Raw genomic sequence first — 27,263 nt, forward strand, 5'->3', positions numbered from 1 at the left:
TGCACTTGCATGTTGTGAAAATCCAATTAGGCAGGCACAGTCTGCGAGAACATCACAAAACTGCACTCCATGATAGCAATGATATGAATTCTTCATATGGGATTTTAGACGCTCCCCTCTCTTTGCTCACACCATGTCTACACAAAAGATAGAGTAATTGGCAAACAGATCTCCCTACAAAATGCCCCCCCCTCTCTTTTATGGCCTCTCAGCATAACAATGGGCACTTCTGTAATCTCTGCTGTGCGATTTAGAAATGAAAAACCAATGAAATGTGTCTCCATGCTTGTGGGGAAAATACTATAGGTAGAGCATTTTACCAGCACTTAGTGGCTTCCCTATTGATACATAAGCGAAAGGCATATAACAGTCTAATGTCTTACATTGTTTCAGAATCTTTTGGTCAGGCTGTGGAACTTTCCAAATCAATTCTAAAATATTCCTGTCCATATTTTTTAATAAATGCCTATATTTTCAACAATACAGGTGAGGAATCTTGAATGAATTCTTATCATTTCGGTTGACTTTATGGTCAACAGTGAGAAAATAAATCATCTATACTAAAAGAAAAGGCTGATGTGTATGATTTAGGGGTGTCTATCATAGACTGTATATGTTTGTATTTAATTAGTTATTGTTTGCTAAAAAAGAAAGAAGTAGCATTGTGGTTGACAGCAAATGGGGTGGCCAAGCTACTGGCTCGACACAGTGATGAGGTGGTACAGTGATGAACTTCTTTCCTTTTCCTTTTTTCCAACACGACGGCGCCCATTTGCAAGACGTTTCGTCCTCAGTGTTGTAGAGTGGGCAAAGGCAGAACTGTGTTATTCATCTATACTGTAGCATACCTTAGGTCATGTTTATTAGTTTATAATCACTTGTAATATATGCAGTGTTGTGTTTTTGTGTGTGCCTTTCATATTAATATGGGGTGCAAGTATTTTAATACAGAAGCTACCATGTTTTGACAAACCCCTTTAATGGATAAACCAAGTATTGGCTGGTGCCGGTGACCTTACAGTAGTTATTTTTTCTGTTTTATGATAACAAAATAAGAGTCTGCTGCATCCCTAATTTGAAGCAATTTAAACTCATTGTAAAGTACCCCAGGAAAGCTAAATCAGGTGTAATTATGGTGTGAATGATTTGTTTTTCCATCAAAACACTGCCTTACATACATTATTGCAGCCACACACTACTCATTCTCACATGTTTTTGTGAATGTGTGCTTTTGTTTCACTGTCCTACAGCAGACTTATACATAAGCTTCATACTGTTCCATTAGCCGTCAACCACAAACCATCACAAAGTCCCCCTGCTGTCTCACTGCCATTCGCTCACACTGCAGAGTCTTTTTCCGCTTTCCCCACTGGGTTGTTGCATTCTCTACCCACTGTTTATGTAGGCGGGATGGCCCAGGAGAAAAGCTTCCTCAGGGAGCTGCTGAGTGTGACAGCAAATGGTTCATGAGAGAGTCAGAATAGGTCACCAAACCATTGATGCATATGAGTCAGCAGCAGGCCAAAAGAGCCAGATGGAAAGGAGGCCAAAGAGGTAACTGAAATGCAACCCCAGTTGTGGGACACAGACCAGTAGCTGGGGACCCCCATTATTGTCCAGCCTCGACGTTATTGGATTTTCTCTGGAAATGTTTATTTCTCTCACTTGTCCCACTGAGAAGTAGCTTTTACTTATCTCGTCACTAGGGTAGGGATCCCCTACGAAGTCCAAGCATACAATCAGGTCTGAAGAATAGTTGGAGAGGGCAGAGAGACAGTACAGCATTATAGTATTGGACTTTTTTATCTGAGAATGGGTCATGATGACATACAATGGCACTGAAGTTGGGATCAGACACCCTGTGCTCCCTGAGTGCTTCCTTACCACCTGGACCTACTCAGACTTTCTTTGTCAATGAAGACTTGTCAGGGTCTCTTATGATGCCTGACCAGTTTGGGTTGATTTGGGATTCTAAATTGACCATATGTGTGAATGAGGGTGGTTGTCTCTCTGTGTTAGTCCAGCATTAGACAGGTGACCTGTCTAGGCTGTACCCTACAGGTACACTCTTTCGACAGTTGGGATAGACTCCAGGCCACCTGTGACCCTGTAGTACAGGACACAGTGGGTTAAGGGAATAGTTGGACAACTCACATTACTTTAAACTGCCAGCTAATAGATACTGCATCTTCACACTGTCCCCATTCTCCCTGTGTGGGCTCTTACCATTTACTTCCCCTCTGGTTGTGTAATACTTAGTATTCAGAACAATCATTGTTGTTCTGTGTGGTGTGTTCACAGAAGACACGTTTAGAGACTGAAGAGAGCTCAGGTGCATAGATAAAAAGCATTGTCTCCTTCATTTTTGGCGAGTGTCAGCTTATCAAACTTTGAAGAGAATCATTGTCTGACTTGTCCTTCATTACTTATGTGTGTCCTGGAGTGCTGTACAACAATACCATTAACCTTTGTTGTGTGTGCGTACACAAAACTGTAGGCTTAGTGAAAACACTTACAAAAATAGCTCACTAGTGGCATGGAAACATTTTGTTTGTTCAATAGATTAGCATGCCTTTTGATACTGATATGCGCCCCACAGGATGAATCATGGTGATTTTGGATGATCTTCTGACTTCAAAACCAACTTTACCCCAGTCACTAATATATGCATTGTCACCCAGCATGATGTTGCACTATAGCTGAAAACTGATGCAAAATGATATCCATGTCCATGTGCTGGTGACAGTTACATATATATATATATAATAATATATATTATAATAATTAGCTTATTAGTATGTAGGTTAACATGCCGACATAGCAAACCAGTAACAATTTTTCATATGCTGCATGTGTATAGTTTAGCTGTACTGGTAAGATTTGGATTTATTGTTCAAAATAAATCCAACAGTCACTGCTATTAACCTACAGCAGACTCTTACACTGGCTGGGTACAAAACCAAATTGACCATTAAGTCAATAAGACACTCAAGCTATACTCTAACAACTGCTCCAGGAGCTGGGGGATATGGCGTGTGGGGTAATGACTGGTCTCCCTCTGAGATCCAACTCTGTTTAAAACATTCTGAAACCTCACTGGAAGCTATTGATAGACATCCTGACCACTCGAGTGTGAAGAAACCAGACACAAGATCCAGCTGCTCCCACTGGGATCTGTGGAGGACTGTACATGAGCTTTGTTACGGTGTTACAGTTGTATGGTTACTGCCAGTCAATTTCTCCCCCTCACTTATTCTGGTTTAAATGGTGGACCAAGAGTGTTTTTGAAAGGGCAGCGTATATATGAGGTGTGTGTAATATTTCATATAAAGTGATCACGTCAAGCTGATTCCCTGATGTTCTGACATTTCAATTTAATGACCTTGAAGACTATTTTAAATTACAATATAGGGGCTGTTTTGAATTATAGGCTATTGAAAATCTATGAAAAATCTATGTTCTATATATGATATTGTACTTTAAGACCTGTTTGGCCTTAACTCCAGCTATAATGATGCCTACACAATACACAACAAGAAACAGTGTTTGTAATACCACTATGTTCATTCATTACTAAAACTCTTGCAAAGGGTCAAAAGTAGAAGAAATACTAATAAACAACCTTTGTGGCAATATTTGTGAACATTAGTCAGCAGCATCAGATCCTTTGGATCTTTTCATAAATGTAAGTGTGATCAAGGTTTATGTACATAGGCCATTTCAAAAGTACAGCCTTGACATTTTCTGAATGTAGAAAAACACAAAAGTCCAATTATATAAAACATTTTCCTGGTATGTTCATCCCATGTGTGAATATATAAGAAAATCGTCCAGATAGTTGACAAAGTGGGCATATGTTGCCCTGCACTCCTTGCTGCTTGCACTAAATGCTGCTTTCCACTTTTGCTGATATTGAGTCTCCTACGCTTCATATATGGCACTGACCTTCACCTCAACCCAAATATTTCTAAGTGAGAACATGTCTGACAGGGGCAATCAACTGCTGTCTGTTGCATGTGTGAAAATGGCTCTAGCCCCCTCTTCTTCCACAATTTGCAACCGATATTTTTTCTTTTTTGTTTTTCTGAGGATGCTTGTCTCATTTCAAAGATGACTGAAAGAACATGTATTTACCATGAAGAAACCTAACAGATCTGAGAAATGAAGACACCATTTGTGCCCAACCTACAGTTCCTCGAGTGGCCATCTGAGGCTGGCTGCAAAATAGAGTCAATCTTTATAATTTTCATTTAAAAATATCTGTTTTTACAGTTCAGATAAAGATCAGATGTCCAACAAGTAAGAAGCCAAACCAAGGGTGAGAAGCTGCGGCTGGTGGGTGCTGGTAGGTCCACTGTCTCCTGGATCAATGATTACCTGACAGACAGGCCACAGTTTGTCCAGCTGGGTGGTGTCCTGTCTGATGTGGTGATGAGTGGTGTAGAAGCCCCACAGGGCACTCTGCTTTCTCCATTCCTGTTCACCTTATGCACCTCTGACTTCCAGTACAACTCAGCTGTGCTGTTGGAAGACAAAGCTGTGTACAAGAAGGCCTGCAGTAGATTTAATTTGTGCAACAAGATGCTGGAGATCTTTTACCAGTCTGTTGTTGTCAGCACTCACACATTGTGTGTGAACATTGTTGTCCTCAAAGGAGTGTCCTTTCTCTTTGAGGTGAAGGTGAACAGCTGAGTCTTGTCCTGTGGAGGTGGCTCTTCTGTGCTGAGCCATCCTTCTGTGGAGTGGTTGTTTAGTTTCTCCAGTGTAGAGATCAGAGCAGAGCAGCATTGCTGCCTTACAGCAATAAGGTTCCTTGTGTTAAATCTGGTTGGTGTCTTTCTGTGTGGGGTTTACATGCTCTCCCTGTACCTGCATGGGTTTTCTCTCCTCCCACATACCAAAGAAGTGCATGTTAGGTTAACTGGGGACTTGAAATTGACTGTAAGTGTGACTGTTTGTTTGTCCTTTGATAGACTAGTCTAGGGTGTACCATGCCCATTAGACCCCATAGTCACCCGAGATCATGATCTGTCCCGAAAAGTCATGTGTGCTTGTAGCCTATAAAAAACAATGAAATGAAATGATAATGTGATATGAATGCCTGGTGTAATTTTCACAGTCTTTATAGTCTATGTAATCCACTTCCACAAATCTCAACTCCAAGCCTGTAGTTTTTCTCAACATTAAAAGTCTGGGCATACAGGGCTACTGTATGAGTAGAGCATTCTCCTTCTTTGTGAACGTCCATGTCTGTCAACCTCCACAGAAGACATCCTACAAAGCCCAGAAATATTCTCTGAAGAATAAAGGGAATATCATGTTTTAAATGTCAGGTGTTTCCCTTTAAGATCTGCAGATTTACAATGGGTTGAGGCAGTGTTAGTGAAAGATTTAAGATCTGTTTTTATTCACAAACCTGATATTTGGAGCTGCAGGTAGAACATTAACTTCACAATTCACAGCACATGAGAGAACGTCTAAAAGACAGCATGCTATGTCTCACCATAAAGCTAAGTCTTCATTTATACCTACACAACACAGAGGGAAGCAGCTGGCAAAAGATATCTAATCATCTTTGAGACCCTGCCAGAAAATATCATTGCATGCACACATAAACATATACTATGCACACATATTCACAGTGACCCTTAGGTGTGCTGTTTATCTTTACTCCTAGTTGAAGCCTCATCTGTCATATTACCTATTTTCAGTTCTCACGTATAACCCCTCTCACAACATGATAAGATAGCACATCAAAGAAAGAGGCTTCACTGGAGAGGGCAGATATATTCATTGGCATACAGACAGGCAATTGCATGTTAAAGTGCAGCAACAAATTCAAGATGAAAGCAAAGCCATATCTTTGGCCTCATCTGCCAACCTGGTATGGATTGGACAGTAAAAGTGATTGGGCTTTCTGTAATAATTTAGTCTTCTCTTCAATCTTGGAACTTTGCTGTCACTGCTAAGTAAAATCACATAGGCCTTTGACCACGTTATGTTATGGAACATTAGTCTAAATCTATTTCATGTCAGCACTTTTACCTTTTAAATTAGTCTCTGTACAGTGGATGTACTTTATAATATGGGTCACATTTAACTGAGATTTCATTTACAGTTTTTTTTTTTTTCCTGTTGGACATTTTCTTCTTTTGTAGTCTACTGAGCCAAGGACGCTGATGCTGTAATTTTGCCACAGTGAAAGAAACCTTTACATAATGTCCTTTTCAGACTGGAAGAGAATGAACTTCACAGATGGAAAAGGGAGAAAAGTGACATAATGGGATGGTCACACTTATAACCTCATTTCATGGCAAATAACATATTCTGCACAGATGGTAAATCCCACAGTCAGCTTTTGTTTTCTTCATTTGGATCTATTACCTAATGAGGATTTATTAATATAACAATACATTTAGAAAGTCAGTATTGTTTAGGGTTGTACAATGAACAACTCCAGTTAAAACGCATTTTTACAACCAATATATATATATATATATATATATATATATATATATATATATATAAATTACTTTTGCCATATATATATATATATATATATATATATATATATATATTTTGGGGGGGGGGGGTGAAATCGACACCAAATAAGAATCTTTTTGTTAATAAAAACTAATACAATAATAAATATGTCCTTTTTTTCTCCACAGGGTGAAGTTAAAAGAAGGGGTGACATTTCTTGGAGCTCGACCCAGCAACCCCACTCAGTGGATAGTTAGCCAGGATGTGAGGAGTGAAGGCCACCGAGTGGTGACTCTCCACTGTCGCAGGAAGGAGTCCAGCTATGATCAACAAAGGTCAGCATATAAATTAGCTGATGTTATTGTTCAGACAAAAAAGGCTGAGATAATACCGCCTCTTCAATGACCTCTAAAACCTGAGCCCTAATTGTTGTTTTAGAAAGTGCTGTCCTTGATTTATCCTATTTATAGGGGCCACGCAAGCACTAAAACATACAGTGTGAATGATTATCTAAGTGATGTTCCCTCTGCTAAAATGACACACTTGACTTGACATGAAGGCCATGTCTGTTGAGACCAGTGGGGAGTGAAAATCTAATTGACTATTGCAGTATCCTCTCTACTCTCTCTCTCTGTCTCTGTCTTGCTATGCCCCTTCATCACTCTCTCATTTTATTTTTATACTTATTTTCTCCACTGCCAAACTTCCAAGTTGTTTTGGTCTGTATTCATGTCCTTAAACTAATCTGGCAGATAGTGAAATGATTACCAGCATTGGGGAAAAGGTTGCTGTTAATTAAGTGCTGATTGAAGGCCTTTGTGAGTTTTAATGGTTTTTGCTTCTCGGATCAGGAAGTAGTTTTAATAAATCTAACTTTCTAGTGACAGGTGTAATTTCATGGATTAGAGGCAGATTGAGGCTGGGGAAAGCTTACTTATTTGCTGTTTAGCTCTTGTCCCACTTTTTCTAAATTCTAAACCTCTCCCTTAAAAGAACAAGACACTTGACATTGCAAGTGCAACTTTATAATAAAAGTTGTGTAGGGGTTGCTTAAGTGTATAGTAGTCTATAAAAACACTTCATTTAATCCGTTGAGTGGGTGGCAGTGCATCTGAACTGGTAAACCATGGTAGTGGTTCTTCCTTTTAAAAAGGCTAACTGAAGAGAGTGTTTCAACTATAGAGGGATCATTTTCTCAGCCCCAGTAAGGTCTATGTGGGGGTGTTGGAGCAAAGACTCCAACTGTGATCAGAATCAGCACCTCTAAACCTGGGCCAGAAAATGGTGGCATACCCTCTCCAGTTTGGAGATGAGTTTCTGCTGCAGGAAGAGGAGATTAACCATACTGAGGGCTTGTTTGCAAGTGAAGGAAGAATGGAGCATCAAATTGATGCAGGCCCTGTGGTCTGTTGTGGTGAAGAGAGAGCTGAGCCAAAAGGCAGGACTCTTGTTTTACTGGCTGATTTAGCTTCCTACCCTCCTCTGTGGCCAGGGTAGTGACCAAAAGAATCAGATGGTCAATACTAATGGCTGAAACATATTTCCTCTCAAGAGTCTTGGTCATCCGCAATGGGCTTGGAATAGTGAGAGAGGAGTCAATTGAGGTGGTTCGGGAAATTGGTTGTAGGCATGTCAGTTTGGGAGAAGGTTTTTTTTTTTTACTTGTATACATCACTTAAAATAAAAATAATTTATTAACTACCTGTCTTAACTGAGCTGTAAGTAGCAACTCAAAGTTAACTCTGTGCTGAAAAGAATTATCAGGACTTCCATTCACACATATGATAAAGTTAGACAACTCAGTCTTAAAAACAGAAAGTGTTTGGTTGCCCTTTAAATATACACAGGTATACAAAGTACAAAGTAACATGTTGACAATTAATTGTGTGTGTTTTTTTTCTTTATTCCCATAAAATAATGGTAATAATATCTTAATTAGTTTGGCTATTTAGGCCCATTTGGAGGGACTATAAACTTAAATAACAATTTGTTCTTCAAGTTTCCACAGAAACTTGTAAAAGGTGTAACGAAACACTTCACTACAGAATTATGAAGTAACTGAACCACAGACAGTATATAATTTTGGCCCGAGTGTCAGTGAAGTTTTTAAAGAGCCGTTTTGAGTCTGCCTAAACTCCAAATACAGGCACAGAGGTGGAGTTTGTTTTGAACCAGGCTTTAAACATGTTTATTTCTGCTGTAATGTTGGCCATTTTGACAGGGATATCTATGGTGATTGACTCACTTTGGAGCCAACTCCTAGAGGCTGCCAGGTGAACTGGAAATTTTAACACTTTCAGCAGTGACTGCAGCAGTGAGTTGCAAATGGTAGCCAGCTTCAATTTCCTCTCAAGGCATCTCTGCCATTATGCAGTTATTATTGTCTACTTTGTCTAATGACCTTAACCACCCTGCACACACACACACACGTGTTCCATTATTGTAGAAAAATCATGTGTTATTGATTTACTAAGTGAAGGAGCCACAAACAAGAGGGAGCATATATAGTCTAATCCCTGCTGTTTGGGCCATGTACGTCGGACTGCTCCTTAATCCCCACAGCTGTCAAAGTCACTTCGGAGAGAAGACCAAAGACGCCTCATGATAGCTGTACAATACACAATACTCCAATTTTTCTTTCCTCTTGTCCTCTCGGCTCCCAATCATTTCATTGAAGCTCTTTTAGAGAGGGATTATCCATAGCTATCTCATCTGTTGAGCTGTCATCCAGTGTGCTTTCTTCTCTCCACTCCTTCCTTCAGGATAAGAGGATGATGAGGTGTGTGAATGATATAGGTCAAACTAATAAAGATCCTGTTTCCATTTTAATCATTGTTTTTTAACAACAGGATGCTGCATTATTCACACATGTGTTCTAATCTAGGCTAGCCTGCAGACATTGCCTTCAACAAGCCTCACTTGCTAAACTTGAAATTATGCCCAGTGACCACCAAAGTGTTCATTTTTATTGTCAAGTTGAGCTGAAGCTCATGTGTGTGTGTGTGTGCCATGACACTGACCCGCACTGTGCGCATGAGAGCACAGCATGACTGATGGGTCAGGTGTACTCTGTGTGCCAGTTCAGCCAGTCACTTTAAGCTGCCCACACTGGCCAGCTGATCCACTCCGTTCTCCACATTCACAGCTGATGCTCCGCAACCACACCCAAATCTCTCTGGTTGGCTTACAGTCAAACTTTGAATCGTTCATCCTCTGTTTTCACGGCTAAATATAATGTGTTTTTGCTAACATTCATTAAGAAGAGGAATTGTGAAACTATTCTTCAAACAAAATCTTTGACATATTCTGAATGTGCTCCGGAGCCCTGCAGAATTTTCCTATGGTAATGCAAGTCTGCGTGCTGGCAGCATCGTGCCTAATAAAAGCAATACTGAGGTGACAGGTTTTCATCAAAGGGTGCTACAGTGTGAAGACAGGTTGGGCTTTTGACTGAGAATAACTTGAGCTGAAGGAAATGCCACCGAACAGCTGATGTCAGTTTTTTCCAATTCAATGAAATAAATCCATTGAACATACAATAATGAGTTAATAGCTATCCAGGATTTGTCATGAGATGTAAAGCATGCAATAATCCAAAGCTCTATATATTTTCTTTCTTTCCCATTCAAAAGCTAACTTAACAACAAAAATGTAAGGGATCGATAACATCTCCGGAGTTGAGCTAAGAAAATACATGTGTATCGTGTGAAATGAGAATGTTGTAGTAAATGTCTCATATTTGGTTTTTCAAACTTCACTTCACTGGGAACGGGCTCTGGGGTCTTATATGATATGTTGCTGAATGCTGTTTCTTTTTTTTTTATCCTGTGTGAATTGCATACGTTGAATTAATAGCAGCATGATTACACACAACTTTCTGAGCCTGCATGATGAGACCTGACAGTCTGGGATTTTAAGTCTGTATTACAGCCTCATATATATGCAGATTATTATTTTTTTAACCTCACGTCATAATTTGAAAGGAACATGGCCCTTTTTCTTTGACAGGTTGAGATTTCTGGTGACAGGGTCATAGTGTGTCTGGGAAAATGAGTCCCTGTGGAATGGGACAAAATTGTTACGTGGAGTACACAAATTATTGGCTGAAATGCACTCTGGTAGATTGAAAAGTTTACTTTGTCACCATTAAAAGGAAACCCATTCAAAACAAAAGGCAGCCCTGCCTCCTCAGCATGCCATAAGGCATAAATGGACGCCTCAGGAAAAGTGCCATGTCTGGGCCTCAGGAGTTCATTAAGATTGTCAGGTGCAGATGGATCTCCCTTGTGAACCACCACTTCATTAATCTCCCCAAAGCCACACCCGGCCCAGGGACAGCAGGCAGTTAAGAGAGCCTTTAAGTGGTAGTGGGCACAAGGTAAGGGAGGACATGTATGTTAATAACAATATGTTTGTTTCCCGTTTCTTTCAGCTTAAACTGAACTGAACTCATTGAATCCTGTTTTACTAGTGGCTGATTTAAATCTAAATGGAACTTAATTTAATATAATTAAATTCACAATACACTCATATCACTATAAAGACACATGACTTCCCTACTAAAGCAGCCTTGTAAATCTCTTCAGTGTGAATGCTTTACTTTCCCAGAGGGAAAGAAATCATACAGCTGTGTAATAACGGGTAAGATTTGGCAGCAACCCCACAATTTATCTCAATTTCAAAGTCTTAGTCTTGGAAGCCTTAAATAATACAATTATTTATAGTTTGTGACATTTACAGCAAAACTGAAATGAAACAAAGGAGTCAAATAGTTGAAAAAGATTATCCCTGCATTCTTTCTTTGTTGTGTCTGAACGCACCTTGCTACAGAGCTATGACAAAGTCTAGTTAGAGTAAGAGTAACAAGGTCACACAAGGTCTTCAGAAAAAAAAAAAAAGTTTTTTACAATCGGTAAAGTAGGGGAGACCGGGGGTTGTTGTCACACTCTGTTATATATCTTAAAATTAGTTCATCAGATTGTTAAAAAATACTTACCAAATGAAAGAACAAAGTCTTGGGCACAAACTTTATATTCATTTGGTTTTGATATCTCTTTTCTGTGCAGACTTATCAGCATTTAAATAGGGGGTGCACACATGTGACATGCTGCCCCATTAGCGGGTAAGTTGTCACACTGTGTGAAGTAATAGTTGGCATAAATAAAACAAGAACACTTCAGTTTATTTAATATTCCAAATGAAATTTATCTAGATAAAATTCGGTTAATCAATGAACTTGAATAATAACTGTCCAACTTCACTTCCCTCCATGACCTCAGCATCACGTCAGGTGCTGTGTGGCCATTTCTTGTTTTTCTTGTGTAATTCCTGACAATTTCTTCTCCTGCGAGTTTTTCTTTGTTCTTTAAAAAATCACACATTGAACAACCATTAACAGCAGATTCTCTGCGTCTATTATTGCATATACTCAAGTAGTGTGACAAGTTGCCCCAAATTGGTTGAGACAATTTGCCCCAAACAGCCATGTTTGTTAATATCAGCCATATTTTAAAGTTAGCTTGAAGCAGCACTGGAACTAAAGTCTGGCGTAACACTTTATTCTCTCTTCTAACAGGTTCAAATGTTAAATAATTAATATTTGTGTCTTTAAGCAGACAATTACAAAAATATTTAGTTGGTATTTTTTACTTTTATATGTGAAAAATGGGAAATTTGTCCTCACCTCAGTTGACAGCGTGCTGTGCTTTTCCCAGACGGGATGTGACATCACATTATGAAAGCACAAAACTAGTATTCCACTTTTGAGTAGACCCCTTTTGTGGTCAAGTTATTGCAAGTGTGACAACTTACCCATGTGACAACAAGCTCCGGTCTCCCCTACATAAAAAAGGTAATTGTATGTGATTTTAGACTTGATTTGGAATTAAGTGCTAAACCTTCTTGTTGTTTTCATAAATCAAATTTTTTTTTTTTCAATTTTAAATGGTTTACCGGTCAGAACAAGCCGCATGCTGCAGGCTTTAATGCTGTATAATGCTGCATAAATCACAGTTAAAATGAAATGGCCCAATTACATTAAGGGCAAAACAGGAATGTTATACTTGACATGCTTAATGCTAAGACCCTTAATAATGGATCCACCTAATTCCCAGTGGCCTCTATTTACCATTAAAATATACCCTAACAGGAGCCTCATTGGCAGTGTTTACCAACAACTGTCCACACTGCTCTATTCCTCTTTTTGTTCATCTCTTAGTAATAAAAAAGACATACAATCAATACCTGTGTGTGATAGCACAGACGTGTCACAGCTTTTAACTGACATGCTTTTTTTGAATCAAGACTGAGTGATGTGCCATAATGTAAGGCTGATGAGAAAGGAACATTCAAATTGATTTTAATAGAAAAGATGTGGCTTGGTTTCCTTTATAAGGACTGTGGCATATTCTGTGTCTCCCCAGGACAGCCAGCTGATTACAGTAGTCAGCCCAGATTACATCTGACTGCTTCGACTACTCCTCTGTTCCACTGACAGGGAAACAATATGGGAAAATTACACCCCAATGTATCTCATTGCACTTTTTCCCAGTTCACCAATCAGACAGTAATAACACTCAGTGGGGAGGATTTGGTCTGTATACATCTACACTGAATGTCTGTGAAGTTAGGTAACCCTTAGTTTATAATTCACAGTGCAGCACACTGGCTTTCCACAGGGAGACATGGTACGCTGCATGGCTCATATAATGCCACAGTGATACGGTAAACAGTTTTGTTAGTGGCCACAATGTTAGAGGAGACAGATTGAGGTTTGCATGTGTCCCAGAGAGTTCATGTGTTTGAGAATTACAGAGGTTTATGAGTGAATATCCTGCTCTTAGATGATAATCCCCTGGAGGATTAGACTGCGGTCACTAGTGTGTGGAGGTTTGCATTACCATTTTTTTAAACTCCTGTAGTTAGATTAAAACTGTTGACCAATGTGTTTTATAGCAAAAGGACTCTTGTGTAGTTAAACACCCGTATGCATGTTTCTATTTGTGGTGTTTTCAAATCTTTTCCAATCTTTATACATATGGCCCAGATATCATCCTTTTGATTATCATAATATAACGATGAGGTATTACTGAAATGCTCTTAGATGCATGCTTTTAGACATTTTTTTGTGCTGGTATTGTAAGCTTTGTATTTCAAATCAAATATTGCTGTAAGTAGTGACCCTGTCATGTTTTTAAAAAGGTGTACAAAGTTTTTTATTAACTTTAACTGCTGATTTTTATATATGTTTTTTTAGACCTACTAAAAATCAGTAGGTATGCAGAAGTGTTACAAGCTCAACCACTGCCTCCAGGGGTTGGCTCAAAAAGTGAATCTCATGTTAAAATGACCAATTTTACAGTAGAAATAAACATGTTTACAGCCAAGTTTAAAAAGCAGTTTGGCCTGTATTGATAAGTTCCCTTTTATTGACAGCTATATGCAGGGTACATTTTGAGACAGTGACAGACAGGTGCACACCCACATTGCAAGTATCAGGCTCCCATGCTCCACTTTCGCTCTGCCCGTTTGCATATATAGGGATTTTAGGTGGAAAATAATGTTACAGTCTCAGTCTCCTATGGGGGCTCAAAACAGCTCTTTATATATATTCTCGATGGCATTAGCCTAGAGTAATGCAGTGCAATACAATACAAATACCACTGTACTAAAATCGGGACTGCAATTCAAACCTACATAGGATGATATTTAACAGCCCTAAAATGGCTTTATAAAGGCCACGAATAAGCACAGTTTGGATTAATTTTCCATACTATTCCCACATAAATATTTCTGTGACTGTACCCTGTGCAGGATTTTCGTTATGTAATCTGGGTAGGCAGACACAGTTTGGGCGAAATTAGACCTGTGGTTATATCAGAATTGTTGCTGTTGTAGTTGTGTTCGCAGCAGGTATCATTCCACTGGGGAGGCAAAGTGGGTTGAGATGTAAACATGCAATTGTCTACAAGCCTTCTGACAAACTGGTTGTTTCTCCTATAATTACATCTTTGTAGTATCTATTGAATACATGCTTGTGACTGCATTGTGGAGCGATTTGCTTCATTCAGCACTCTCGCTGATGAACTGCTTGTCTTTAAATATTGCCATTCAAATTTCAGTGAACAAAGTCCTTCCCTACAGATTTATCTGACTGAATAGGCAAAAAAAACCCCATGCCCACAGTTGGCTCCAATTAACCTCAGTTTGGCTTGGCCTTCAAGATGATTGGCTTTTATACCGAAGCCTATTCCACTTAAGGAAATGCGTGGCCTGGCACCAACACTCTCAATTCTCTAACCTCCATGGAAGAAATATTTAAATTAGTCTATTTAAAGAAAGCCCTGGGCTGTAGAAAAAGATATAAAAGTTGTATTCTGAGAAGAAAAAAAATATAAAAGAATGGGGTACCATGCACAAAGGACAGGTGATCGAGGAACTTAGCACAAGGAACACAAATGGGCAGCCTTGGAACAGATTCAATCAACCAGAGGACAAACAGAAATGGTACGAGTCACATCCTCTCATCTGCTCTACAGCATTGGTGTGTGCTAGCACTGACAAGCAATCTTTTGCTGTCCTCTGTTATCATTTCTACTTTAACAGGTTGGAAGCAAAACTCTGCCCAGCTGATAACATGCGGAGAAAAGCAGGATACCACTGCAGACACTCCTCTCCTGTAGGGTAGCTCCTGTTTAGGCAGACTTACCAGGCCTGACATGTAATCAGGCAGTGTGTATACCTCAGTGGGCCACAGGGGTACACCAAACTAGTCCCCTGATCTAAACACAGCAGGACCAGCGAACATGTTCATGCCTCCAGATGAGATGCCACACTTTGTACATGTCACCTTCACCTTTTTGAACTTGCACTTTAACATGCGACACAGACAGAATACATGCTGTCTCTCTTTGTCACACTCACACATTGATGTGAGTTGCCGGAGTAACTTGAGCTTTAACCTCAGGTTATGCAGAGGCATCTGAACACGTCTTTGTCTTGTAGAGGTCAATCTTAAAAGACACACACTCACACACACACAGAAGTAGTGTAAGGCATTACAGTTCAAAGACAGTAATATAACTCATTACTTTTAAATGACCGTTACTAGTTCAATCATGAGAGACTCAGCGAACTGAATGAGAAAGAATTTATTAATACAATAATTGTGAATGTGCATTGGCGTCCTAGACCCCGTCGTGAGGACCACGTCCGAAAGGGGGGAAAGCTCGAGCGGAGAGGCCGCTGATCCGAAGACCCCCCGGGTCTAGACCTGGGGGTGGTGTAGAAGCAGGAGAGCAGGAGAGGGGAGACCTTGAACTGCGAGGATGGGGAGGTGCTTGGGGTGGAGGAGGGTTGCCGGATTCAATCGGGAGACAGCTGGAGAAGAGACAGAGACTTTTAAATCTCTTGCTACGTTATGATTGGGCAGGAGAGGGACAGATCGACAGCTGATTGGTGAGGGAGGTGCCATCTATTAAACACCTGACTATGTGGGAGGTCACTAGACAGAGTGCAGTGCAGTGAAGGAGAGTGCTAGGATGGTGAAGAGGGAAGCGGATAGAGATAAGAGGTGAATGATGTGGAATAGAGTCTTCATGACTGAACTTACGCTGAGAGCTACATGTAATGTATTGCTGTATATGAAATTTTGATTGATCGATCAACAAAGGATTCAAATCTGCATGACTACTTTAAGTTATGGGACTGGGCTGCAGGACCATATGTGTATATTTTCATGTTTTTAATGATGTTTGGCAGTGACAGCAAACGCACAACAGCTCGGTCACACTATGAGAGCGGCTCATACCGTTTTTGCAGCCAGACATTCAGACACTTGTTGTGAGTCCATCTTTGTACGATCTAATTCACCTCTTCTCGGCCTGTAGATCAACCCTCCATCTTTCAAAGACTGGAAGTCAGTGAGCAGCACCAAATCACTGTGCTGAATATGTAAATGGATGCCATTAAAGCTCTCTTTCTTTAATTAGTCTTCAGATTTCATGACTGAGTGCTTCCAATTATGGATCAATGTCTCATTTCTGCTCACGGACCCCTGGGTGTGTGGAGGCAGTTTTTCCGTTACAAAATGTTTTATAATATCTCTTCTGCCAAGACGGCCATTCACTTCACACTCCCTAACTGCTGATCAATGAGAAATTTTGCTGCTGTGCTGAGCCTACTGATATGTGTATCATGTGCACCAGTAATATTTTTTCCCCTTATAAACGTGATCCATACAGTTTGATTTATGGACTAGCCTCTCTCAGTTTGTACGGTTGACATGTGTCAAGTGGGGAGTATAGGGGCTGTGTCTGTGTGTGTGCAATTGCTCTGTTAGTAATTTAGCACTGAGCACATAAGTGGAGCATAACAGGACTAAATTCTGATTAATATCTGATGCATTCCTGAGTCTGGGGACTCTGTGAGAAGGTGCTGATATGGTGCTTTGAGCTGGTAAAATGCTACTTGTGTTTTGTAAAAGTTACGTTTTTAGTTCATGAATTCAGCTCTTAATTAGCTTACTTACTCAGGTTTTTTTTATCAATCTGAAATAATAATAAATAATATTGTTATGCCTTCCTGTCATTTATGTGTCCAAAAACTCTTTAATTTGAGATAAATCCCATAAGTAACTAATTATGTGTGGTTTTACAGTAAAAATAAGGAATTAAATTACACACACACTAGTCACATTACATCATTCATAGTTAACCTAATCTGACTTCTCAGTGTTCTCAGACTAAAGAGATTTATTTTTGAAGCCAGTCTTACTATCAGATGAGCATTAGGGAGTGTATGCCAAAGGAAATTTGATTTTTTTATAGAAAGTAAAACCAGGGAGGGATTTTCATAGATAGTTATATGAATCTTTGAATCTATCTGTGAAATGTGGGTCTTTCTACTCATGTATCTACTCCCCACAGTCCCATGTATAAAAGTACTGAAGGGGGTACCAACTTAAATATTACCGTACACCTGCAGAAACGGACTGCTTTGTCAACAACACTGCAGACACATTACACTCAGTTTTAGACAGCATTGCTCCACTGAAGAAGAAAACTACAAATCAGAAGAGGCTAGCTCCGTGGTACACCTCAAATATCCGATCACTGAAACAGACTCCGCGAAGGATGGAGAGGAAGTGGCAGAATGAATGAATCCCAGAGGACCTGGAGAGACAGTTTGTTGATGTATAAGAAGGCCCTTCGTAAAGCTAGGACAGCCTACTATTCATCACTAACAGAAGAAAACAAGAACAACCCGCTCTGTCTCGTTAACGCTGTAGCCAGGCTGACAAAGAGCCACAGCTCTGTGGAGCCTCGCATTCCTGCAGCTCTTAGTAGTGAAGACTTCATGAGCTTCTTCACCGATAAAATCACCACTATTCGAGGACTAATCAACCACAATATCTCTGTGACCACTGAGGATACACCGCCACTTCTGGAAACGGATCCTGATCTAACTCTGGACTGCTTCGTGCCCATAGACCTCCCTGAGCTGACCACCAGCATCAGTAAGTCTAAACCTACTACCTGTCTTTTGGATCCGATCCCATTGCGGCTCCTCATGAATGTGATCGGAGACTCTATATAAGGACAGATCAACCTGTCTCTGGAAACAGATATGTACCACTGGCTTTTAAAACTGCTGTGATCATTCCGATACTTAACAAAAACTTCACTGGACCCGGAAATCTTAGGAAACTACAGACCGATCTCTGTCGACAGCACTGGTTAAAGTCACCAATGACCTCCTCATGGCATCAGACCATGGACTTGTCTCTGTACTCGTTCTACTTGATCTCAGTTCTGCCTTTGACACAGTAGATCATTGCATCCTACTACACAGATTAGAACATGAGATTAGGATAACTGGGACAGCACTGCTCTGGTTTAAATCATATTTATCTGACAGATTTCACTTCGTCCATGTTAATAATGACGTTTCCTGCTCGCGTACAAGGGTTAATCCTGGTGTTCCACAGGGTTCTGTGCTCGGACCGATGTTGTTCACCCTCTACATGCTTCCTCTAGGAAACATCATTCAGAAGCATTTATCCATGAAGCCTGAAGAAACAGAGCTGTTAATCATACACAGGCATGTCTAAAGGACATGAAGGACTGGATGTCCTCCAACTTTTTACTGTTTTTGGACCAAAACATCTCAGAACTAGATTATCAGATAACATTTTCTCTCTGGATGGAATTACTTTGGCCCCTAGTACAGCTGTGAGAAACAGAGTTATTCAAGACATGTCATTTATCCCTCATATTAAACAGGTCTCTAAGACCGCCTTTTTTCACCTCTATAATATTACTAAGATCAGGATCATCCTCTCTCCAATGCTGAAAAACTCATCCATGCTTCTGTTGCTTCAAGACTGGACTACTGTAACTCTTTATTGCCTGGATGTCCACATTATTCCATCAACACCCTGCAGCTGATCCAGAATCATACAAGGCTCTACATGGACTAGCTCCATTATATCTGCAGGACCTGTACGTTCCTAATAGAACACTCAGATCTCTGGTTTACTTGTAGTTCCTAGAATTCATAAAAGTAGAATGGGAGGATGAGCCTTAGCACCGCTACTATGGAACCAGTTACCAATCTGGGTCCAAGAGGCAGACACCACCTCCATCTTTAAGACCAGGCTTAAAACTTTTCTGTTTAGTAAAGCGTATAGTTGGCCTCAAACATAGTTTGTAGGGCTGGTAGGTATAGATACAGGCACATGTTGACATGGCCTCAGCCACAGGTATCATAGGGCCGATAAAATCTTAACTTTTAGCACAGCTATGCTGCTATAGGCCTACGCTGTCGGGGGACACAAACATGATCCACTGAGCAGTTTCCTGTCCCCCTCTGATGATCTTACATCTCCTCTATTCTCATTAGTCTGGTTCATACCTGTAATTCATGTCATAAACTGTGTTTACTGTCTTCCTCTTAGTTTTGTGCCTCTCTTTCTCTCTCTCTCTCTCTCTCTTTGCATGCTGACTCGCAGTCCGGCCCCTGAATATTCCAGAGCTTATTGACTACACCAGAGTTTTTCCTTGCCACTGTTGCTCCTAAGAGGGTTCCGGCTCTGGGTCTTTGTAAAGCGCTTTGAGACAATTTCTGATTGTAAAATGTGCTATATAAATAAAACTGAATTGAATTTAATTGAATTTAATTATTTTGACAGTTGTAATTTTAACTCAAACTCTTTCCATGGGCCACTGTTCATATTTTCTCAGAATTACGGTGCCATGGGCTCCAGTGGAAGGGGGTTTGGCTTAAGCACTCTATAGAATTTAAAGTCTGATGTGAGTGTGAGCAGGAGTTACCTCTTTATCTCTGTCACCTCTCTGATCTGTCTACATTAGGACTGAGCTAGGAGCCATTCATGCCCACACTGCCTCCGTGTTCCTCACAGACACTGTAATTATCACAAACAAAACAGTTCTGTTTATGTTTGTAGTCCTTAAACAGCAGGAGTGTAACTTGCCAAAGTGTACGTGTGTATATTTGGTTATATGCATCAGTTAACTTGACATAACATGAGTTTTGCATTAGATTAAATGGTTTCTGCTCTAGTATTCTAGGGTTAAAAATCACCTCACTGGATCTATTTTTTGATAAGATGCAGGCTCTGGTTTTGTTCTGCTGTAAACAGCAAATTCGACATCTGGCTCTGCTGTCCATGTTTTCCACTGACTTGTTTGCAAAAGAAATGTTGTAATATTCAGCTGATCCTTTTTGTGACACCCTGATGTGTGTCTCTCACAGAGACTGGAGCTTAACCTTGGCTATCCTACAAGCCTTCGAGGAGGAGGGGAAAACCTAGGTTGTAATAGAGTACCATTGATCTGATAGTCTGGTCAATGACTCTTGTGTGTTCTCCAGGTTCTGTTGCCATGCCAACAGTTGCAGAGCTAAAAGGACGCAGGTTTTGTGGGTCTTTAAGTACTTTTCTGAGGAGGACAGGCACTGCCAGTGTCAGTGCACCTGCAGGGGTTAGTACTGATCACATGATGATGCTCACAGATCAACCAGGGGGAGCCTGTACAGAAGAGGGGGGGGGGATCAGTTTATCTGCACAGTTGCATCATTGCCCCAGGGCTCAGTATCTGCTGCCCCCTAGTGTGTGTAAATCAGTGATCAGTGGCTTTACTGTCTGTTATCCAGCCTTGTGATGAGTGCTCTGGGAAAATTGAGTGTAACTGTCAGGACAAGTAGCAATTTATTATATTGCAATTTGCTATTTAGATAGTTTTCCTATGAATGAGACAGATACAGAGTGCAACTGACTGAGAACTGATGCCTGATCCAAAAAGGTCTGAGGTCACCGGTGATGATAACTACCATCATTAGGGATCCATTACACCATAGAGCCTACTTCAGTTGATGGACTCTAATGATGCTGCGCTGCAGAAAGGCATTTAGTTTTGATTAGACATTGGTGGAATGGTGCATTTCATTAACTCTAGGATGAGATTTTGTTGTCTGGGCTAACACACTGACTGTGCCGTTTTCTTCAAGGCAATCTAAAGTGATGTGATATAACGAAGGAGTGCTCCTTCATGATTCTCTAATACCTTTTGCATCCACTGCTCTTTTCTCCTAATCTCCTCCAAACAAAACTGACTTGTAATTAGCCTGACAGTATGGAAATATGATATCTCAACTTTCTTGCCTGTTGGGTCCTTGAGTAGAAGCTGGCAAACCTGCTAACTGAACAATTTATAGGATAATTAGCATACCATTAAACAAAGCAATGACAATAAGCCCATGTATGGCAGGTAGTTATTTAGACTGAATTCTCCATGCACATTTATTCACAGGTCTGGCAGTTAGCATGACTCAGGGAGAGAGTGGGTCCAGCCAAGGAGAAAAAAAGGGAGCAGCCAGTGTGTGTGTGTGTGTGTGTGTGTGTGTGTGTACGGGAGTGGAATATGTTAGACGGTGAATACTGCAGAACACTGTTAAGATAATCGGAAATTTGATCCCCTTATTGGGTTTGATGCACACAAGCCAGAAGCCCCCAGCTTGCGTCCATGCTTCATTATAATTGTATAATTAATAGTGCTCAGCCCCTTTGTCTGTGTGTGTGTTAGAATAGGGAATAAATGATTAAATTAAAAAGGAAGCTGATGCTTATTAAAAGTGGGTTTTAATTTAGGCTCTGTAGGTTATTTGAAATGTAACAGCCCAATCTTTTCTATGCAAAGGGTATAAGATCAATGGAAATTATATTTCCAGAAGTATTTTGTCTCTATTGGGAAGAACAGAACAGTATGAAAAACACATTTTTTGAGTATATGTGCCATTTCAAGACAATTTCAGCCTGGAACACAGAGAAGAGATGACAGAAAATAAGTGGATGGTTATGGAGGGTCCAGATGTGTCCCAGTATCCCTGTCTTCCAGAACACTTCCTCATAAAAAAAAATACTTTTGGTCAATAATACACAGTAACGTTAATGTTAATGGGATTTATGGACGCACTGCCTGATGTCATCCGATCATGGGACAGATGTAGCCACAAAAGTCTATGCTGGAAGAAGAGGCAGGTTATGGGAAAGTGGAGGTACATGCCATGCTACCATCAGGGTGGGTCGCCACTTCCATGAACACTTAGAAATCCAGCCAGTCATGTTACATTTTCCTGCTGAGGTCAAGTGTGTCGATTTAGATGTCTTTTTCAAATCTTCATAAAAAAGAAATAAATTGTTGATTGATGTTTCGATCGCCTCTTTTGTTGACAAATTGACACAATTAAAAAATTGATTAAGTTTGAACAATTTGCCAAGAAAGAGCAGTTGTGTCTCAGTTAAGGTCAGCTTTTGGAAGCAAATCGTTTGACAACAATACAACTAAGCTGTCCCATTGTGAGGGCTCCTTTGTATGGCAGGAAAAGCAGCTCTGCTCCACAGCAGCAAACTGCCAAAATGTCTGTACACCTGCTGATGATCAATTTATCATTCCCTGATGAATTGATCAGCACCTGCTGCAGCTCAACTAATTAAATACTATGGAAGCAGTAAGAGGAGACGCAGTATTGCATAATTTTGTATGATGTTTTACACAAAAATTACTAAAAGAGGGGGTACTAACCTTTATTAATTAATAATGCAAATAAGAAAGCCTTTTGGATGCCTGGTACCACATTCGGTGTGCAAATGTGTCCCCTGAACTTAGACATAGCTATATTTGTGAATATTTGCTTATGGTTTACTTACAGGATAAAATACTTACAAATAAATCAACCACTTTAAAGCCATTTGAAATTTAACAGCTCCCACTGTGCAAAGCAAATCATTTTATAATGTGACAGTGTGGATTGTGCTGAAAAGAATCTGTGCGCCAAAACAGGGATGTGTTAAAGTATTTATGCTTCCTGTTGTAAATTCTAAAAGACTGTCACTACTGCATGTTTTTGTCTTCCACATCCACACAACAACCTGTAAAAGAGAGAGAATCTATTTAACAGCCAAGTTGTGTCACTCTTTTTTTTGTTCTTCCAGTTTGAAGGTGTATAAATGAAAGGAAGTTGACATATCATAAATCAAAGGTATTGGTTTAGTATCTTGAAGGAAATTATAGCAACATGAGGGATGCTCTGGCACACTTGATTGTATCAGCAGCCATTCACCGCAGCCTTAGGAAACAGTTTGACATCTCTGAAATACGGAGATCTTGCATGCACATAGATCTATATCCTTCATGTACAGTATATACGCCCACATGCTCAACAGAAACCCAGACATTCACAGGCCAGCTCAGTATTAAAATTTTATTAAATGTGAAATGGCACTATTTTGAATGTCATATTGACAAGTTAATGTTGGCTCTCGTCACTCTGCACTTTGTACAGCTGGATTTTTTATAGCTTCAATCCTGGAGAGGATGGAAAGTGCGCTCACAGACTGCAGAAAAGTATTGTCTCTGTCAGGTAAAAGAAGAAGAAAAAAATCTTTGAATATGCGAGTTCTGTACTGAGAAAATTTAGAGAGAGAAATTTATAAAAATGTCAACTGAGAAATTTTCAGTTGACATTTTTATAACTGGCTCTACATCCCAGATAAATCCCATGACTTCTATAAAAGAAAACTGTAGGTGTTAGTTATATACATGGCTGCAGCTACCTCTGAGGTCCCCAAAGTGCATATAATAAAAGTCATGTAATAACTGCTGTATTTGGTTTCTGCAAAGATATTGTATAATACCAAGATTTACTGCTACTGAAGTACTTTGTCCTGATTGCTGGCATCATTGCTCGGGTGGATAATAGGAGGAGTAAATGCTTTTTGTGGCTAATACAATATATGATTATATTATATATATATATATATATATATATATTATTATATATATGATTAATGCAAAGATTTTACTGCTGTTTTGAAAAAAAAATAGATGAAAGAAATATAGGTGCTCAGGGCAGCAAAAAGGGAAAAAAGGTCCAGATTTATTAGCTTTTATAAAACATGTATATAAAAATGTGTCAAATTACTTCATATCATGAACATATTATGTTTTATTTAAAATTTCCCTGTCTCAGGCCACACTGTATATTGACTGCATTTAATTAAACTGTGTCAATTATCCAGTAGAGGTAAAGAGAAACATTACCTCTAATGATCAGATCTAGAGAGAGAATTCAGCTCAATTGCATTTTTTTTTACATATTTAATATATATTTATTCATAGCAGGTTTTTGGATTTCTGTAGCTGTAAAATCCTGGTTACAGCTATAGATACCTCTTATTATCTACATCAAAATGAAAATAATAAAAATAATATATTGTACATATTGTCAAAAACATCACTTCACTCTGCTCTGCCTTTTTATCATGTTGTATGATTACTCTATCTGACTGAAACCACCCTGTTGCCACTGCATCTAGTGTATCACTGCATAGCCATGAACTTCATTGCTACTTGCAGAGACAGCTGCACCTCCCTGACATTTATCATATTATTCTCATTCCTGTCCTACTTTTATTTGACGGTGTTTCTGGGAGAGTTTACACCTTTTACTCCTCCTGTCACTATCTTTCTTGCTTTCTGTTATTCTGTTATTCTTCAAGACTGAATTGAAAAGGTCTGCTGGGTATAGGTTTCTGAGGTGCCTACTCCTCCTACTCCTCCTATTACTGCTCCACAACCCTAACATGGTATTTGTAACGTACAAATTCATACACATATAGCATATAATTTATGTTTCCTCGGGCAAAGGCTTGTTAATCCCCGAATGCACCTCAACTCCTTTTGTAAAATCAGCCTAATAACATGACTAATAAGTATCCATGGAAACTCCAGGTTGTATACCCAGTTTCTTCTCTTTACTTTTTCAAATTGATGCTGCGTGGTTTTCATTGTTGACCGCACTGACAGTTTGGCTTTTTGAATGTATCCATGACTACAGGCTCTCAGACTGCAGGAGTAATTTTCCTTGATTGCAGAGTGGCTAATCAGAAGACCATGAAAATGCAACTGGCCTCTAGTTAGGGCTCCTTCAGTTGAGAGATTGTGCTGCATGCTGTGAACATTTAAGTCTTTCCTCAAAAATCAGGCTTAAAAAGGCTCTGACCTCTGAGGTGGACGTTTGTGGGAATAGGGCCTGAGGAACAGTCACTTCTCACCCAGACCCCTCAAATCTGACAAAAAGGCCAACGGATTGTCATTCTGCACTTTGTATCTTTGTTTTTATGTGGTACTACATTACATTTCTAATTTTAATATTTTGGGGCAACCGTGCTTCTAAACAGATTTGAACCTATACTGTAGGAGGCCTGAGTTTAGAACCTGTCAACAATATGTACAGTCCACAGGTCACATTGGTGATTTTGTGGAGGTGCAAACATGTGTTCTTGCATGAATGACTGTGTTTGTTTATGAGTGTATACAAGCTTTAGATTTATGCATGGATGCCCTGTTGTACAGCATGTATTGTTCTTGCACATACGTGTATGTGCAATGTATGCATGAATATTTGCGTATGTGTGTGAGCAAGTGTATGTGTGTGTCCTGGCTTCATTCTGCTGACTGGTTTATTGCTGTTCCAGGTGACGGAGCATGAGAACAGCAGAGTTCCAGGGTGCTGTTTTCAAGCACCACTGAAGCCACAAATTTGATTATATTATTTTTCATCCACAAGTAGTTCAATGCATGAGGCCTCCCTCACACACACACATGCTCTGATGCCTCGGTCTGTTTTGGACAGTCTCTTCTCTGGTCCCCTCAGCCTGCATGCATCTTTATCTGCCATTCTCCATTTTGCTCTGCTGATGTTTGTTCTGTACTATACACCCTGTTAATAATACAGTAGTACATTAATATAAAACAATACATAACACAAACATCTGCCCTGAACAAGTGGTGGAAACAGGTGTTCTTTATTTCTTAGCCCTAGGAGTTCCTGGTAGATCCCAAAACAACATTTGAGTGATGTAGTAACGACAGCGTCTACAAATGGAGCCATAGGTCCAGATGGTGGTCATAACTCCAGGCTTTTTCTCGTTGTCTTTGCTTTGCTTTTCTTTTTGGTAGATTTAGTTGGTGTTTGTGTATGCATTACAAGACAAACATCAAACTGTATATGTCAGTTGTTTCCCTCGCCTTCAAAAACTGAACCACTACTGAGGCTGTGCTGGCAAGGGCAGACTTTGTCAGTCCCAGAGGTGCATCATTCTGATGTTTTGGTGTTACAATAATAGCAGAGGATGTCTAATATTACAACAATAATAGGAGGATGTCTAAAAAAAAGTTGATCTACACGTTAAAAAATGAAGAAACTGGACCTGAAAATGTCACTTTATTTATCCCACAAAGCCTCCTCGTCTTACTCTTATTCTCTGAAACACGTAAGGCAGTGGACACAATGATCCGATCCCATCAGGGCGAGATTAAACAAGAAGTGTCACAATGACACAGTGAGTTTGATAATGGCACAATAGAAGCTCTTTCAATTATTGAACCTTCTCTGGAGATATCTGCTAGGAAGGAAATTCTTCCAATAACTTCATCCCACCTCTGTTTATTCATTCTGACGTTAAAATCTATGTTCCTTTCACCTTCCAGCAGCCTACATTTAATAGCTACTCTATTCTTCTATCAAGATAAAATGGAAACACCTCTGCAAAGAGCCTGTTAGATTGTTTAATTAGAAGACAGAATAGAAGTCTGGGTTTCTTTAAAGGAGCATGTTGAAAACATTATATACGTACTTTGCACAAAAGAGCTAAAAAAAGAGTTTATACATTTTAATGTTAATATAATATTTATACGAATACTTACTATTTGTAACCCAATACTGCTTTTTGTAAGGAATATTTTACATTTTTAATGCATTAATATTTTGATGTGTTTTTCTTCTTTGTTTGATAAGAAGAATGATAATAAAAGACAAGTAACAAAGTGGTATCATTCTAACATAATAATCATAACATAATAGTCAGCAGCACTTTGGTTTAGCTTAGCATTGAGCTGAAGGAAGAGTAATTATTTGAGCCATAATATTTCAAAAACTAGCAACTGTCAGGCTGGAAGGCAGGCAAAAGCCCTGTATGCAGGGCGCAGGTGGCAGGCAAAATCAAGCATGAGCTCCCGAAGGCGAGGTCAGTAGACAGGAAAGGCAGTCCAGCAAGGGCAGAGGTACAGGTTGGGCTTGACCAGGGAGAAGATGGAGTCAGAACAGGGTCCAGTGAAGGTACCGACAAGGGATTGGCTTACTCGTTAGTCCATGTCTGAACTGAGGGCTGTCCACCGGGCGACGGTGCCAACAGGGAGCAG

At 39.8% G+C, this 27,263-nt stretch overlaps 1 protein-coding gene across 1 annotated transcript in view; it reads left to right on the forward strand.

Annotated features, from left to right (window-relative positions):
* si:dkeyp-14d3.1 (transmembrane protein 132C) overlaps nt 1–27,263 on the forward strand; it is a 115,937-nt gene that overhangs the window by 50,913 nt on the left and 37,761 nt on the right. The window contains exon 3 of the mRNA XM_028414212.1: nt 6,672–6,818. Within this exon, the coding sequence (XP_028270013.1) occupies nt 6,672–6,818 (147 nt within the window). The remainder of the gene's footprint in view (nt 1–6,671; nt 6,819–27,263) is intronic.

Source organism: Parambassis ranga, chromosome 9 (genome assembly GCF_900634625.1).
Source record: "Parambassis ranga chromosome 9, fParRan2.1, whole genome shotgun sequence".
In the NCBI taxonomy this organism is placed as follows: Eukaryota; Metazoa; Chordata; class Actinopteri; family Ambassidae; genus Parambassis; species Parambassis ranga.